The following is a 16,172-nucleotide window of genomic DNA, read 5'->3' on the forward strand; positions in this document are numbered from 1 at the left end:
TCCCTCACACACATTTTGATGTTTTGGGTTCCAGGGATCTGACCTGGGGCTCTACACGTGCCCCACACTCGCTGCTTCACAGAACTACACTCGCTCTCACATTGTATTTTGTATTTCTAATTCTACTTTCTGGGACTGGAGCGATAGCACAGCAGGTAGGGCATTTGCCTTGCATGTGGCCGACCCAGGTTCGATTCCTCTGTCCCTCTCGGAGAACCCAGCAAGCTACCAAAGGCATCCTGCCTGAACGGCAGAGCCTGGCAAGCTATCCGTGGTGCATTTGATATGCCCAAAACAGTAACAACAAGTCTCACAATGGAGACGTTACCGGTGCCCGCTCGAGCAAATCGATGAACAACGGGACAACAGTGCTATAGTGCTACAATTCTCCTTTCTATCTTCTCTGATTTACAATCCACTGCTAATTTATGGACAATGAAATAAAGGATGAGGAAACACAGAAACTAAATATGCTACTGGAGCCAAAGGTGCAGATGGGAGGAATTGCCCAGAACGGTCTGAGCTATCTGGACCTTGGTCAGAGAAGAATTGCAAAATGAAAATAAAATCAGACTGAGATAGTGCTGACTTTCATCACTGCAAACATGGGAGAAACGTGCATGGTTAAACCTCCAGATGCCTCCCTCCCAACAAACCTATTGAAAGTGAAGAATATTTTACATCCCAAAGTTTACCTCCAGGTCTTTGGTGCTGTTCTGAGGTCACAACCAGCAGTGCTCAGAGCTTGCTTCTGGCTTTGCACTCAGGGATCACTCCTGAAAGCTCAGGGGGATCATTTGGGGTGCCGGGAACTGAACCCAGGCTGGCTACATTGCAAGACAAGAGCCCTGTCTGCTGAACTATCGCTCCAGCCCGAGCTCTCACTTCAGTGGAATCTTTATCACAACAAGTCACTTGTTCTCAGCAACCACTAGGAGTGAACCATGAGCACAGAACCAGGAGTAAGCCCTGAGCACTGCTGGGTGAGGCCCCTCCCCAAACAAACAAAAAAATCTTTGTGATTTATTAAGAGATGTGACTTGTACACATGGCCCAAAATTTGCGTGTCTTCTCTATTTCTTTAAAAAAAAAAAAGAGTGGGACCAAGGAGATACATCCCCAGGTTCCATCCCAGGCCTCTCACATCACTTAGCAGCAACACGTTTGGATTTCAGCAGTGAATCAGGCAGTTCTTAGATCTTCCAGTATTCAGCTTGTTCTCCACAAGATGGTTATTCCTCTGGGGCCCAAGTATATCTTCCTTCCCTGGAACAGTTATGAAGCTGTTTCACTCTCATGAGGAGCCAGGGCTTCTGGGAGGGTTGTGCCGCAGGGCCCCTGGAAATGAAACCTGGAACAGAAGCACCATACAGCTGAGTTCCGAGCACAGTGAATGTATTGCTTCAGCAAGACACACATGTCTTAGTTACGCCAGAGGAAATCCAAACCCACAAATGTGGTGTTATTAATATTTTTGTCTAGCTTCAGGGTTGGGAACCTTTATTTTTTTTTAATGCCAGGAGCCATCTGGACATCATTCATGGGCTATAAATTACAGGCAGCTGAGCTGCAGGCAGCTGATGAGAAACACTACTCGTCTGTCCGTCACACACCAAACAATTTTGGCCGATGGGCCGGATGCTTCCACCTCTGCTTGTGTCCGACAACTCAAGATATGGCTACTACACCATGAATTGGCCATTACGGAAGGGATCTTACAAAAGCAACTGCCTGGAATTTAGGTGCTAGACATTAGAACTTAATTTTAAGGGATGAAGGGAGACAGAACCATCAAGTATATTTTGTGATTGTATAGACAAACTCAGGATTGGAATTCGAAGTTTTAAAAAAAAGTCTATATACTACCAGGGGAGATTCCTGAGTGCAGAGCCAGGAGTAACCCCTGTGCATCACCAGGTGTGACCCAAAAAGAAAAAATATATATATACTAAAGATAGGAGAAAATGAAGGTCATCTATCATTCAGGCCATAAGGAGACTTGCTGAATCTAAAACCATGCTGAATCTCAAATTACCTTGTCAGAATGTAGGGAGGGGAAGATCAAAGAGAAAAGAGGGAAAAGAGAAATCCCTGATTTCTTCCTGGTGATTATAATCCCTGGAGGACTTCCCTCAGAGCCCACAGACTCTGCCACGCCCCCAAAACTCCATGCTCAATCCCAGGCCCACCCTTCTCCACGTTACCGAGCAAACTGTTCCTCTCACCCATCTCAAACCTTCCATTAGTGCCTTCGCCCAGCATGGGAAAATGTGCCAAGAAAGGAACATCTGAAATGTCTGTAGATCCGAGAAAAGAAACAGGTTCTACAGAGGGGACCCGCACGGACATTCACTCCTACTTTCGATCAGTGATACAAAGTCAAGGCCGCCATGCAGAGAGACAGTGATACAACCAAGTTCACTTCACACCCGGAGTTTCTGGGGTCCAGGCCATGGAGGACTCATATTTAGGGGAAAACAAAAATTCAGAATTATAACTGACATTGAAAAGGTGAAATTTAGCTTGGCTGGTAAAAATCTGTCCTGCCACCCGTCAGCCTGGAACCAGAGACTGGATGAAGCCGGCTGCAAACTGAACAGGCAACGAGATTTCCCCCAGGACAAACGGCTGTTCCTTTAACGCACTGAGTTTTGCCCTCTAAAAAAAAAAAATAGCTAAGAGAACTTGGGTATTTAAAATAAGAGCAGTAAGGAATGATGGGTCCGACAGATAATGCTGTCGTAAGGCGGTAGGCGCTTGCTTTGCATGAAGCCTACCCGGGTTCAGGCCCTGGTTTCCTATCAAGTGCCTGGAGTGATCTCTGAGCACAGAGCCAGGAAGTTAAGTCCTGAGCAATGCCGGATGTGGCTCAAAAAAAAAAAAAAAAAAGGACTGAAACAGTCCCTGTGGATGGAGGATCTCCATCCCCTGCTAACCCAGGGATGTCTCAGAGCAGAGCAGCTGCCTTGCAGGACACCAGGCCCAGAGCTCCAGCCACAATGAGAGTGTGTGATTCCTAAAGTACCTTGTGTGGGACCCCAAGGAGTGCCACCCCCTTGGGTGCACGATGACGGAAACTTAGATAAAAATTGGTCAGTGGTTGAAGCTGCCACAAGTATTGGGGGGTGAAGGTCAGTTAAGACAGAGAAGGGACCAGTATGACAATGCTAGTTGGATAACGGTCACACTGGACAGGAACTGAGTGTTGAAAGGAGGTAAAATGTTGAAAGTAGATACTGATAACCTTTCAGTAACTGTCTTGCAAACCATAATGCCCAAAAGGAAAGAGAGTGAGAGAGAAAGAAAGGGAAAGAGAAGAGAGTGTAAGATAGAAAAGAGAGGGGGGAGGGAAGGAGAGAGAAAGGGAGGGAAGGAGGGAGGAAGAGAGAAGAAAAGTGCCTTCCATAGAGGTGGGGGGAGGGGCATGGGAGGGAAACTGGGGACATTGGTCATTGGTGGTGAGAATGTACACTGGTGAGGGGACAAGTACTGGAACATTGTATGACTGAAACCCACTCATCAACAACTTTGTAACTGTGTACCTCACAGTGATCCAATTACTTTTTTTTCCTTTTTGGGTCACACCCGGCGATGCACAGGGGTTACTCCTGGCTCTGCACTCAGGAATTACCCCGGGTTGTGCTCAGGGGACCATATGGGATGCTGGGAATCGAACCCGGGTCAGTCACATGCAAGGCAAACGCCCTACCCACTGTGCTATCGCTCCAGCCCTCACGGTGATTCAATCAAAAAAAAATAAATAAGTTTAAATTTTAAAAAGAAAGAGAGATCAAACTGAATGGTGCTGGCCAGACTCCTAAACTAGAACAGAGCTTCAAAGATGGGGGACCTAATGTGGGCGTCAGCATCGCCTCTCTCTGTGGTTGCCCAGGTAACAGGCCCCGGTCCACACTGCCAGGTGGCCTCGCTCCACCTTCCACTTCCCTGGCAGTGCTGAGTCTGCCCAACCCTCCCAGTTCCGCCTGAACCCCACCCATGCTCCCAGTCCTCCCGTGCCCTCCCGTTTTCTTTCCCACCTTCTCTCTTAGGCTGACCTAGACTCCACATTTGTTTCTGCCCACTGCAGCCAGACTGGCCTAGAATCAGGCGAACTCCTGAAGTGCCCACAACTTGTCCAGGAGGACACAGGGACCAGTCTGGACACTGAAGTGCCGTGCACCTACCGAGATGAAGAACTGCCAGTGATTTTTAATCAAATCCCAAGAATTTTCACTTTTAGTTTTGGTTTGAGGGCCACCCGCAGTGCTCAGGGCTCTGTGCTCAGACATCCCTCCTGGCGGTCCTGGGGGAGCCTAGGAATGGCCGGGGATCGAACCTGGGTCGGCTGCATGCAAGGTAAATGTCCTACCCACTGCACTTCTCTCCCGCCCCCGAGCCTTCACTTTTATGCAACTCTGATCACCACGAGCCATTTGTTATTCTCAGCCGCTACGTGCAGCCCATTACTGCAGCGATCATCCAACCCAATAATCTCTTAGCAGAATATTTTTAAAATTATAAGGATATTGAAAAAGAAGCCTCTCGCGTGGTATTTTGCTGTGGGGATGTGAATAGGGTAATCCCCAGAAGATCTTCAAGCACAAAAACATGACAGTTGTCTAAATGTGTGGGAACGCACAAGTCCAAAGAGAAAAAAAGGGACAGCGGGAAGGGTGGGAAGGGCCCACCCCTAAAGAGGCACGGATGTCTGGAGTGAATGACCCGACCACATGGATCAATCCGGATCAATTACTGATATTCACATCGGATCAGAAAGTGGTTGGTTTTTTTTTTTTTTTTTTTTTTTGCTTTTTTGGGTCACACCCGGTGATGCACAGGGGTCACTCCTGGCTCTGCACTCAGGAATTACCCCTGGCGGCCGGTGCTCAGGGAACCATATGGGATGCTGGGAATCGAACCCGGGTCGGCCGCATGCAAGGCAAATACCCTACCCGCTGTGCTATCGCTTCAGCCCAAGGGGTTGGTCTTTAAAGCCTAACGGGGGATCCACTTTAACCTTTTGATGGAAATGACGTTGGAAACCTGTGGAAGGGGTACAAGAACATGGGGAGAGAGCTGGCATTATGCATGATTGTGTCCAGATCTTATTCCCAGTACTGGGTGCCCCCCCCCACACACACACTGCCAGGTGTGGCTCCAACTGAAAAAAAAAAAAGTGTGACCAACCCCTTCTTCTACCAACCACCACGTCCTTTCCCCCTGCCCTTCTGGTTACTGTGTTTATTCCAGCAGACGTTCAGGCCACTTTTAGAGCTTCATGCAGTTCTCCAGCTTGATTTAAAATGAAGTAATAAACTGCGAGAAATACAGCTGCTAACCGAGGGCGATTTCTAAAATGAGTTGAACACTTGGGGAAGACAAAATGAGCCGCTAAAAATAATTCTGTTAAATGAAGTGTAGGTGGAAAGACTAGCCGGCCTCCCAAGGTGCTTTTCCTAAGTTTCTGCTCCAGTTGAAAAGACATGAAAAGAGTCTGGGGCGCATGTGCCAGACCCAGGTTTGGTCCCTGGCACCATCCTGGAGTTTTTGGGTTTTTTTTTTTTTTTTTTTTTTTGCTTTTTGGGTCACACCCAGCGATGCTCAGGGGTTACTCCTGGCTTTGCACTCAGGAATTACTCCTGGCAGTGCTTGGGGGACCATATGAGATGCCGGGGATCGAACCCCAGGTCGGCCGCCTGCAAGGCAAATGCCCTACCCACTGTGCTATTGCTCCAGCCCCCATCCTGGAGTATTGGCAGTCCACCAGGGTGACCTCTGTGGTGCCCAGCAGCCCTGGGCACATGCAATACCACATCCTTGGGACCTAGCTTTGAACCCCATACCACTGGACAGGTATCCAGGAGTGTGTCCTGGGACCCCTGAATAAAGGGGGGGTCTATTCCCCTTCAAAAACAGAAAGAGGGGGCTGGAGTGATAGCACAGTGGGTAGGGCGTTTGCCTTGCATGCGGCCGACCCAAGTTCGATTCCCAGCATCCCATATGGTCCCCTGACCACCGCCAGGGGTGATTCCTGAGTGCATGAGCCAGGAGTAACCCCTGTGCATTGCTAGGTGTGACCCAAAAAGAAAAAAAAAACAGAAAGAGATAAACAAAAACTGAAAATACACCCAAACCAGAAGTTGGACTGCAGTGCTTCCCAGGATTTCTTTTGCTAGTTTTTGGTGGGGGGGGGGGGGCGGTCATCACACCCGGCAGTGCTCAGGGGTTACTCCTGGCTCTGCAATCAGAAATCACAGCAGGCTCAGAGGGCCATGTGGGATGAAACCTGGGTCAGCCACACGCAAGGCCAGTGCCCTGCCCACGGCACCATCACTCCAGCCCCTACCCCCCACCAAGATTTCTTGATTATAAGACCCACCCAAGGGCTGGAGAGATAGTACAGGGGGGAGGGCATTTGCCTTGCACACAGTCAACCCAGCTTCAATCCCTGGCATCACATGGTTCCCAGAGAACCGTCAGGAGTCATCCCTTGGCACAGAGCCAGGAGTAAGTCCTGAGCACTGATGGGGTAACACCTCCAACACCCCCCCCTCCCCAAATAAAAAAAGTCCTCTAAATGACTGTTAAATAAACATCTTGTGTTCTTGGTTTCTAAACCAAGGGTGAGAGAGCCACCAATGAATCTTGGAAGCGAGCAGCTTGCTGCAGGGATGGCCCCAGCCCAGGCGCCAGGCTGACCTCACCGGGGCACCTCAGATGGGTGCAGGCGTCCTCTCTCCCCACCTGATGAGCCCTGGCAGCCCCAAACATCCAGAAAGCAACCGCCACCACCCTCATGGCCGATCTTCACAGACCTGTTCTGGCCCCCCTCCCCCACGCAAGACACTAAATCCACTGAAAAACCCAGGTGTGCAGGACCAGTGACTGAAAACGCCAGGCCTCAAGGGGTCGGGCCTGGCTGCTCCTTCCCATCTCCCCGCCCTTCCGGGGTCCTGGCTGTCAGGCCCACACTGCCTCGGGGTGCTAGTGAAGCGCATTAAGGGCCACGATCCAGAGACTCACAAATGAATCAGAACCGAGCAGCTTGCCACAGGGATGGCTCCACACCCCAATTATTTACATTTTTATCATCCCAGGAGCCCGCAATACTATTTTTTTTTTGCTTTTTTTGTTAAATTACTGTGAGATAGACCCTTACTGACATCTCATGCTACTCCTAACAAGCAATTCAGAATAAATTATCTAGCATCTGCCTGCGGGGCAGGCTTGAGTGGTGGTGGGAAGGTGTGATGGTGGTGGGACTGGTGTTGAAATATTGGATGTAATCAATTATTGTGAACAACTTTATGAAAATTTAACAATGAAAAAGAAAAGAAAAGAAGGGCTAGGGTGATTTTTCTCTTCAAGGGCATCTGGGAACACCTGAAGAGTTCTGAGTATAGTTTAGGGGAGAAAGGTGAGCTCCAGTGAATCCCAATGGAAAGAAAAGGCCTTTAGCGCTTAATCCCAAACCACACCACACCACACTCCCACACTGATGCAACAAACGACAACCAAACAGTTAAAGCGTCTAAGGTCCTAGTTTATGATTTTCACTTGTTTTTTTTTTCTTTTTTGGGTCACACCCAGTGATGCACAGGGGTTACTCCTGGCTCTGCACTCAGGAATTAGTCCTGGCAGTACTCGGGGACTGTATGGGATGCTGGGAATCCAACCCGGGTCAACCACATGCAAGGCAAATGCCCTACCTGCTGTGCTATCGCTCCAACCCCCCCCAACCTATGATTCTCACTTTAAATGACTGTTGGGGTGTGTTGGCCTCTTAAGCATTGTTCAGGGGGTCTGGGGACCCTTCCCTGTGATGTTACCCACCTGGCCAGACAGTTCACTGCTCTGCCTGGTGATGTAGTGGCTCAAGGGTTCGTGTGAAGTCAGGGGTTGCCCTCAGGTCCCTGCATATGCAGACATGCCCCCCCCCCTGCCCCCCGACACCATCTCCCAACTCCTGCATGACCCTTAATTAACGCACGACTGACTGAAGGGTTTCACTGCATGGGCTAAGAGGTCTGGGCCGGGGGAACACCAAGTTCAAATGAATGGCTTCTTCGCCTACCTGATGAATAAATACGTCATTGACTTTTCAAGCTTAGACTCTTCAATGCTGCTGTGAGTTGGCTGCCTCTGGGGGTTACCTCCCACCCCCATCACTCCCCACACACTAGGGTCCCTCCTTCCCTACCTGATCACCTCTGTCAGGTCCTGTCTCTCCATGCCCTCGATGACCTCCACTGCCCTCAGACTGCCCAGAAGGGCCATTTCCCATGGGGACCCTTCACTCCAGAGGGCCTCAGTGTCACCTAGCTCTTAGCCCTGATTGTCTCTTTAGCCTGCGCCTGTAAGACTGCTCAAATCTCTTCCGCCTTGCCGCTTCTCTCTGGCCACGGGGGAGAATCCTCCAGCCTGTCTCACCAGACTATGCCTCTGCTTTGTCCCCAAGGCTGTGTCACCTTCTCAGAGGCCTCAAGCTCTGTCGCCTTGCATATGGGAGACTGTTCTATTGAGTGACAGAACAAATGTTAATAATTCATTAATGATATTTCAATGATCAGCAAATCATTGTCGTTTCAAAACAAACTGAAAATAAAATGGAGTGGAATCATTTACTTTTGAATACAATGATTATGAAATAGCCTCTTGAATTTTATTTTAAAATGAATTCCCATAAACCATGCTTAAATATAGATCTAAAATAACTGTGCTTAAATAAAAATGTTGAAAATGAAAAAAATGTTACTAATCACTGAAATGAATAAGAAGTGTCAACGTTGGATAATTTTTCTGTGGAGCGACGGGGCCTATCCTGAACACCTGGAACTGTGTCTGCTTAGGAGTAGGCACTTAGCGTCTGGAGCATTCAACAGGACGCTGCCGCTGAGAGGAATTCACAGATGAACGCCACATGGCGCTGGCAGGGGCCTGATGCCCGTCAGCCTCAAACTCCAGCTGGACGCAAACCCCAACACAGACCCTTGCAGACCTCGGGCCCTTCGTGTGAAGTAACAGGCAGAGTCTGGAAGCCCGGTGCAAGCACGCCTGGAGCTCTGGAGTTATGTAACACTACTGCATCCATCAGACGTCATCCCAGAGAACCGCGTGGAAGGCAGAAAATGACAACCACAAAACAGAATGCATTAACACCTTGAACATATTAATATGTTTCGGGAGGAGGCAAATTCCATGACTTCATATCTAAGTGAGATTTGGGGCATAGAATCCGAACAAGTTGTGCCAGGGCTAAGGAATCCTGTGAGAGCTGAGTTTCAAACACAGGCTGCAAGCTCCTAGGAGGCCACACAGACCTCACATTTCAACAGGCTGTCAGGAACAGCGAGGGTCATTTCTTTCCTTAAAATGGAAATCATTTAGGGGCCAGAGACAGTACAAAGGTAGGGCCCTTGCCTTGCACGCGACCGACCTGGGTTCAATCAACAGCAGCCCATGTGGCACCCTGAGCACTGCTGGGGGTGGCCCAAATAAATACATTTAACTATGTTTTTAAACATTTTAAGTTGAGGCTCCATGATTTACCATGCTCTAATGACAGGGCTCCATGAATAGAATATTCCAACACCGCACCCTCCACCAGAGGGACCCCTCTCGGCTCCTCTCATTCCCTCCACCGCGGTCAGCTGAGCTCAGTAGACCAGTTCTTAGATTCTGTTGCCTTTGAGCCTTCACCTTCTAGATCTAGGTCTTAGAAACACTCAGGTTTGGGTTTGGGTCGGGGCCAGGGCTTACTCCTGGCTGTGCGCTCAAGGGCTCATGCCTGGTGTGGCCTGGGAGACCATATGAGGTACCAGGATTCGAACCCAGGTTGGCTGCATGCAAGGCAAGCGCCCTAACTGCTGTACAATCTCTCTGGGCCCATCACTCTAAGTTTTATTTTCTTCTCTTTCCTTACCTTACATTTTCTGACTTGTCTACAATGACACTATATTTTAATTTGTTATACTCATTGAGACTTTGCCACACTCTCTTCTGGAGCTTGGTTTTATAGTCTCTGGATGTTGGCCAATGATGGGATTACAAGGCACGGGGTGCGGTGGGGGCAGTTTGTGGGTGTGGCTGCCTCGCTACTGGAAAATGGAGGATCTGGGTGGAGGAGGCCCAGTCCCGACCCGAGCAGGCTTGGAGATCTCAGCCCTGCGTCCCACACACCTGGGTTCCTCTGCTGGTTCCTTCATGCATGAGGCTCATCTGAGCATGTGGAGAGGGGCCTTGAGCATGGCTGTGGCTGGGTTCCGGAGGTCTTCAGCTGCCGAGGCTCTGCTCGGGGCAGGGAGGAAAACTCAACCTGCCCCTTCCAAGGGGCCCCGGTGAAGACCGTGTAATCCCATCAATGGCCAACATCCAGAAACTATAAAACCAAGCTCTTATAGCCTAGTTCTCCCTCTCGGAGAACCTGGGAAGCTACCGAGAGCTTCTTGCCCACGTGGGAGAGCCTGACAAGCTCCCCATGGTGTATTCATATGCCAAATACAGTGACAATGATGGATCTCATTCTCCGGACCCTGAAAGAGCCTCTAATGTGGCACTGTTAGGAAGGACGAGTAAAGAGAGACTGCTAATATCTCAGGGCTAGGACGAATGGAGACGTTACTGGACCTACTTGAGCAAATCGAGGATCAACGGGATGATAGTGATAGTGGTAGTGATACTCATTGAGAGAGATGAAAGTAGACCATATAAGAAGAATGGAATTGGGAAAGATTCTTCTGGACCCTATGCAAGGCTGAGTTGTCTGGGGTACCCCCGAGTGGGGTGGGTGAGCCCAGCACCCACCCAAACAGAGTCAAAAGGCCTCCACACTCCCCAATTGCCGTCATGCTCCCAGCTGGACTCCAATGCTTGGGACAAGCCTCATTCAGAAGTAAATCTGTTGAAAAACTCAAGTATGTGGGTTTGTGACTGAAATCTCCAGGCTTTCATGGAGTTGGGGACAGGCGACCTCCCTGCATCTCCCAGTGTCCTCTGGAAGCTCCCGCGGTCACACACATGCCCCAAAGCTGCTTCCCAGTTAAAAATTTAACTCCAGGGGCTGGAGTGATAGCACAGCGGGTAGGGCGTTTGCCTTGCACGTGGCCGACCCGGGTTCAAGTCCCAGCATCCCATATGGTCCCCTGAGCACCGCCAGGGGTAATTCCTGAGTGTAGAGCCTGTGCATCGCCGGGTGTGACCCAAAAAGCAAAAAAAAAAAAAAATTAACTCCAGCTGTATCATCACCCCGTTAAAAATTTTGGACTTCCTGGAGCAGTATCTCAAACTCTCCCTCTCTTTTCTTCACCCTGTCACTCTTTCTTTTATTTCCTTCCTTCCTTCCTTCCTCCCTCCCTCCATCACTCTTCCTTCCTTCCTTCCTTCCTTCCTTCCTTCCTTCCTTCCTTCCTTCCTTCCTTCCTTCCTTCCTTCCTTCCTTCCTTCCTTCCTTCCTTCCTTCCTTCCTTCCTTCCTTCCTTCCTCCGTCCCTCCCTCACTCCCTCTTTCCTTCCCTCCCTCTAAGTTTATGTGGGAAATGTGGGGAGCCAAAGTGAGAGCTGTGTGTTCAAGTGAGAACTCAGGCTCCGGCTTCTCCAGAAGGCAAAAAGCAAAGTGGACATCTCAGGTATTTGCGGGCCACCTCCCCAGAATGGAGTGAGTTTTCAAGCTGGTCATTTTCATATTGTGAGTTCTCTGCTCCCCTCCCATTTTGATTTGTGTATTCTGAGTCCCTTCCATCTTCATATGGATGTTAGGGTGACCTTGTCTATCTCAGCAAAGCGGGATGGAATTTGACAGCGACTGGACAAACCCAAGGACAGTTTGGAGGCAACTAGCCAAGGTAGCGGCATTCAGCAGCCGAGCCCGTGGGCGCGGGGTGGGTCTTCTGTATTTCATCCAACAACATCCCGGGGTTCTCTGAGCCCCACTTATGCAGAAATGAACTCTACGACCAGGGACAGAGGCTGTGGCTGAGGCGAGACCCAGAGAGATGGAAGACAAAAGCCAAGAACCGGAACTGAGCAGAATCCCCTTCAAAGCCCCTGCAGGTCCGAGGCACTTCTTTTTCTTAATTTCAGTGAAGACTGAGATCAGTTTACAGGGCACACCAATGCCAGCAGCATCTCATGGTGGCATCTCATGTTGGCATGATCTGACGTGGGCAGCTGATGGGCGCGACGAAGGCTCACAGCACTGGGGTCTGTCTGCCATGCTGCATGGGGTGTCAGCTTTGATCCCCGGCACCCCATGGCCTCCAGGCACCCGGAGGGCACCTCAATATGCAGGGGAGGTAAAAACCTCTGATTCAAACCACGACAAGAAGTTTTCTGCTGATTCCTATGTGCTTATGAGCTACTCATACCCTCACCCTAGATAGGAGTTCACGAGACTGACAAGAACCTCTAAGCGAAATACAAGTGATAAAAAGTCCACGTGCAAAGAATGAAAGCAAACAAGGGGGAGGACGGCTGATGGGACCCAGACGGTGAGCGAGAGGCAGTGCAGGCACGAAAGGGGGCAGGCCCTGGGCTCAGGCGCTCCGGCTCCCTGCTGAAGGCCTGGACCGCTCCCAGCAACTGCTGTTACTAAACCTCGCTTTCAGCTTCCGGGAGGGGCCAGGAGGTAGCTCAGGAGTTTCCAAACGTGCTCCCCCTGGATTTGATCCCCAGCACCACATGGCACCCCTGAGCACCACCAGATGGGGCCCCATAAGAGAAGAGATAAGAAAATGCAACACAGGGGCTGGAATGATAGCTACAATGGGGAGGATATTTGCCTTGCATGCGGATCACCTGGGTTTGATCTCCGGCATCTCATCTGGTCCCCTGAGCATGGATAGGGGTAATTTCTGAGCGTGGAGTCAGGAGAAACCCCTGAACATCACCAGGTTTGACCCAGAAAGTGAAAGATAGGAAGGAAGGAAGGAATGAAGGAAGGAAGGAAGGAAGGAAGGAAGGAAGGAAGGAAGGAAGGAAGGAAGGAAGGAAGGAAGGAAGGAAGGAAGGAAGGAAGGAAGAGAAAAAGAAAGAAAGAAAGAAAGAAAGAAAGAAAGAAAGAAAGAAAGAAAGAAAGAAAGAAAGAAAGAAAGAAAGAAAGAAAGAAAGAAAGAAAGAAAGAAAGAAAGAAAGAAAGAAAGAAAGAAAGAAAGAAAGGCAAATCAGCTGGGGATATGACTTAGCAGTGTATGAGGCACTGGACTCTACCCTACTTGTTCCCCTACAAAACAATCAAATGGATTAATAGACTAAATAAATAAAACACAAATACCCATGAAAGCAAAGCAGCAAGACTCAAAAAAGATCTTCCCCCAAAGCCCCCTAAGTCCTGGCTAGAGAAAGGGAACCGCGGGCAAGGTGCTTGTCTTGTCTATCTCAGCAAATCAGGATGGAATTTGTCTTGTCTGTAGTTGACTGGGTTCAAGCCCCAGCACCCCCTTAGGTCCTCCGAGCATGCCAGGGGTGATCCCTGAGTACAGAGCCCGGAGGAAGCCCTGAGCACCCCCAGGGCTGGCCCCCAAACAGCCTGACAGCGCAGCCTCCATGAAACAGGACAGTCTTCTAAGCCTCCAGCTCACTCTCTTCTTCCTTCAGAGCAATCTCCAACCACATAAGAGGACGGAAAATATCTTTTTTGGGGGGCTGGAGTGATAGCACAGCGGGTAGGGCGTTTGCCTTGCATGCGGCCAACCTGGGTTCGAATCCCATATGGTCGCCTGAGCACTGCCAGGAGTCATTCCTGAGTGCAGAGACAGGAGAAACCCCTGTGCATTGCCGGGTGTGACCCAAAAAGAAAAAAAAAAAAAGAAAGAATATCTTTTTTTTTTTCTTTTTCAAATTATAAAGTTGGCGAAATCTGTCCAAGTGACCAGACACGCTTACCACCACCTTCCTCCCCGACCCCTCCACGGTCGTCCGGGTACCTGAATCTGTCGGTGGCCGGGGTGACTTCCGTGTTAAATTCGGCGACAGGCACTCCACGGGCCGACACCTGGGGGGCAAACATGGCGGCAGGATAAACCACCGAGGACGTCCCCACCTGGAAAGCAAACGCACAGGAACGGGCAGTGAGTACACTCTGGGGAGAAGACGCGAGCTCCAGGAAACCTCCCCTGAACCCAGGCCTGCTGTGGCCGCAGCCGAGAGGACAGCTGAGGAGGGTGTCAAGGACAAATGGGTGTCCAGAGGCGACCCGCTGGCCAGCACCGGAGGGACCCTGGCTCCGACTTTTCATATGCCATGCAAGCAGGGTGTGTGTGTGTGGGGGGGGGGCAAATGGATTGGCTCAAACATCACCCACGGGGGTTGCTTTATTTATATTTCTGTTCCACGCCTTTTGGGTTTGTTCTTGCTTTTTTGTTGTTGTTGTTGGCTTTTTTTGCGGGGTGCTTTTTGGATCACACCCAGCGATGTCCAGGGGTTACTCCTGACTCTGCACCCAGGAATGACTCCTAGCGGTGCTCGGTGTACCCTAAGAGTTGTTGGGAGATTGAACCCAGGTCGGCAACGCGCAAGGCAAATGCCCTCCCCATTGGACTATCTTTTTTTTTTGTTTCTGTTCTTTCAAGTGATGCACGTAAGCCACATTCTCGCTCCCCTTTTTTTCCTTTAAGTTAGACCCTAAAAAATACATATGCATGTTGGTCACAACCCAATGACTCCAAGATAATCTTTGCACAATTTGGACGTTTGTTCTTTTTGATGGACGTCTTCTTCCCATGAGCCTAACAAAACCTCAACCTGCCATAACAGTGTGAAAACCACCTAGTAAAATAGAGAAGGGCAAGGTCATGATCCAGCTAAACGTTATTTCCCCAACAGGCAGCTCACAGTGGGCCCAGAGTTCACACACGTCATGTCTAGCACAAAAAAAAAAAAAAAAAAAAAGCTAATGGGGAGATGGGGAGGAGTTCCAGGTGGTGCAACTGCCAAACTCCCATGATTCCTAATTTCCTCTTTGTGATGTACTTTTGTTATTTTATCAGTTAGATTATAAGCACGTGTTAGTATCAGAACCAGTCACGTGCACTTTTCATTCTTTCTTGTGAGGGGATCGAGGGTGGCCTTAAGAAGCATAGAATAGTGCTGCATTGTCTCACAGTTTAAGGTCTATTCTTTCTCATTCCGTCCTAGACTTTCTAGAGGCCAGATACTCTAGCGCCTCACAACATATGTCTTGGGCGGGGGGTGGTGGGGTGGGGGGGAGAGGAAGAGAGGGGGAGAGGAGGAGGAGGGGGGAGGACCAGGGAAGGGAGGGGAGGCAGGGAACAATCTTACCCCAGTCTGAGAGCTGCAAAAAAAAAAAAAAAAAAAGCAGAGTGGGACTTACCACAAGGCACAAGTCACAGAGGGCCAGTTCTGTGTCAACCGCTTCCAGAACGACCGGATCCAAGTTTTCACCAAACCACACGACGTGAGGCCGCAGCAAGCCCCCGCAGCCGGCCTCTTCACACCTGTGAGGAAGGGACTTTACCAGCCTGTCCCTCGCTCTTGCAGCTCAGAAGCTAAGAAAACCCTCTGGGGGACACAGAGGAGAGTACGGCGGGCAGGCGCTCGCCTTGCACACAGCTGACCCGACACCATATACGGTCCCCCAGGCCCTCTCAGGAGTGATTCCTGAGCACGGAGCCAGGAGTAACCCCTGAGCATCGGGTGATTGTGGTCCAAACACCAAAAATTAAAAAAAGAAAGAAAGAAGAAAATCCTTAGGAAATGTTTTAAAATACTGTGGTTAAACAATCCACTGAAATGTTAAATATATGAGTAATTTTTAGAGTCTTCTTGAACTTTAGTCTGTTAAATTCTTTGCGAAAACCTGCCTAAAATAAATTAATTGTTTTTTCTATGATCACATCACAGCTTTTTTCCTTTTTCCTTTCTTTCTTCTGTTCTTTTGTTTTGTTTTTTGGTGAAGCAAGATAAGTTGTTTTGTTGTTGTTGTTGTTGTTTTTGCTTTTTGGGTCACACCTGGTAATGCACAGGGATTACTCCTGGCTCTGCACTCAGGAATTATTCCTGGTGGTGTTTGGGGGACCATATGGGATGCTGGGGATTGAACCCAGGTCAGCCGCATGCAAGGCAAACGCCCTACCCGCTGTGCTATTGCTCCAGCCCTGGCCTCTGTTCCCTGGATTAACAGCACCGAGGAGAAGAAGGACAAAGCTGATGGCAGCTGAC

General features: G+C 49.6%; 1 protein-coding gene across 1 annotated transcript in view; it reads right to left on the reverse strand.

The window, feature by feature from the left end:
- Positions 1 to 372: 372 nt before the first annotated feature.
- SIRT5 (sirtuin 5) overlaps positions 373 to 16,172 on the reverse strand; it is a 31,650-nt gene continuing 15,850 nt past the window's right edge. Inside the window, exons 7-9 of the mRNA XM_055126961.1 lie at positions 15,325 to 15,448; positions 13,919 to 14,034; positions 373 to 1,351 (exon numbers count right to left, since the gene is read on the reverse strand). Of these exons, the coding sequence (XP_054982936.1) occupies positions 1,276 to 1,351; positions 13,919 to 14,034; positions 15,325 to 15,448 (316 nt within the window). The 3' untranslated portion in view covers positions 373 to 1,275. The remainder of the gene's footprint in view (positions 1,352 to 13,918; positions 14,035 to 15,324; positions 15,449 to 16,172) is intronic.

Source organism: Sorex araneus, chromosome 2 (assembly GCF_027595985.1).
Source record: "Sorex araneus isolate mSorAra2 chromosome 2, mSorAra2.pri, whole genome shotgun sequence".
In the NCBI taxonomy this organism is placed as follows: Eukaryota; Metazoa; Chordata; class Mammalia; order Eulipotyphla; family Soricidae; genus Sorex; species Sorex araneus.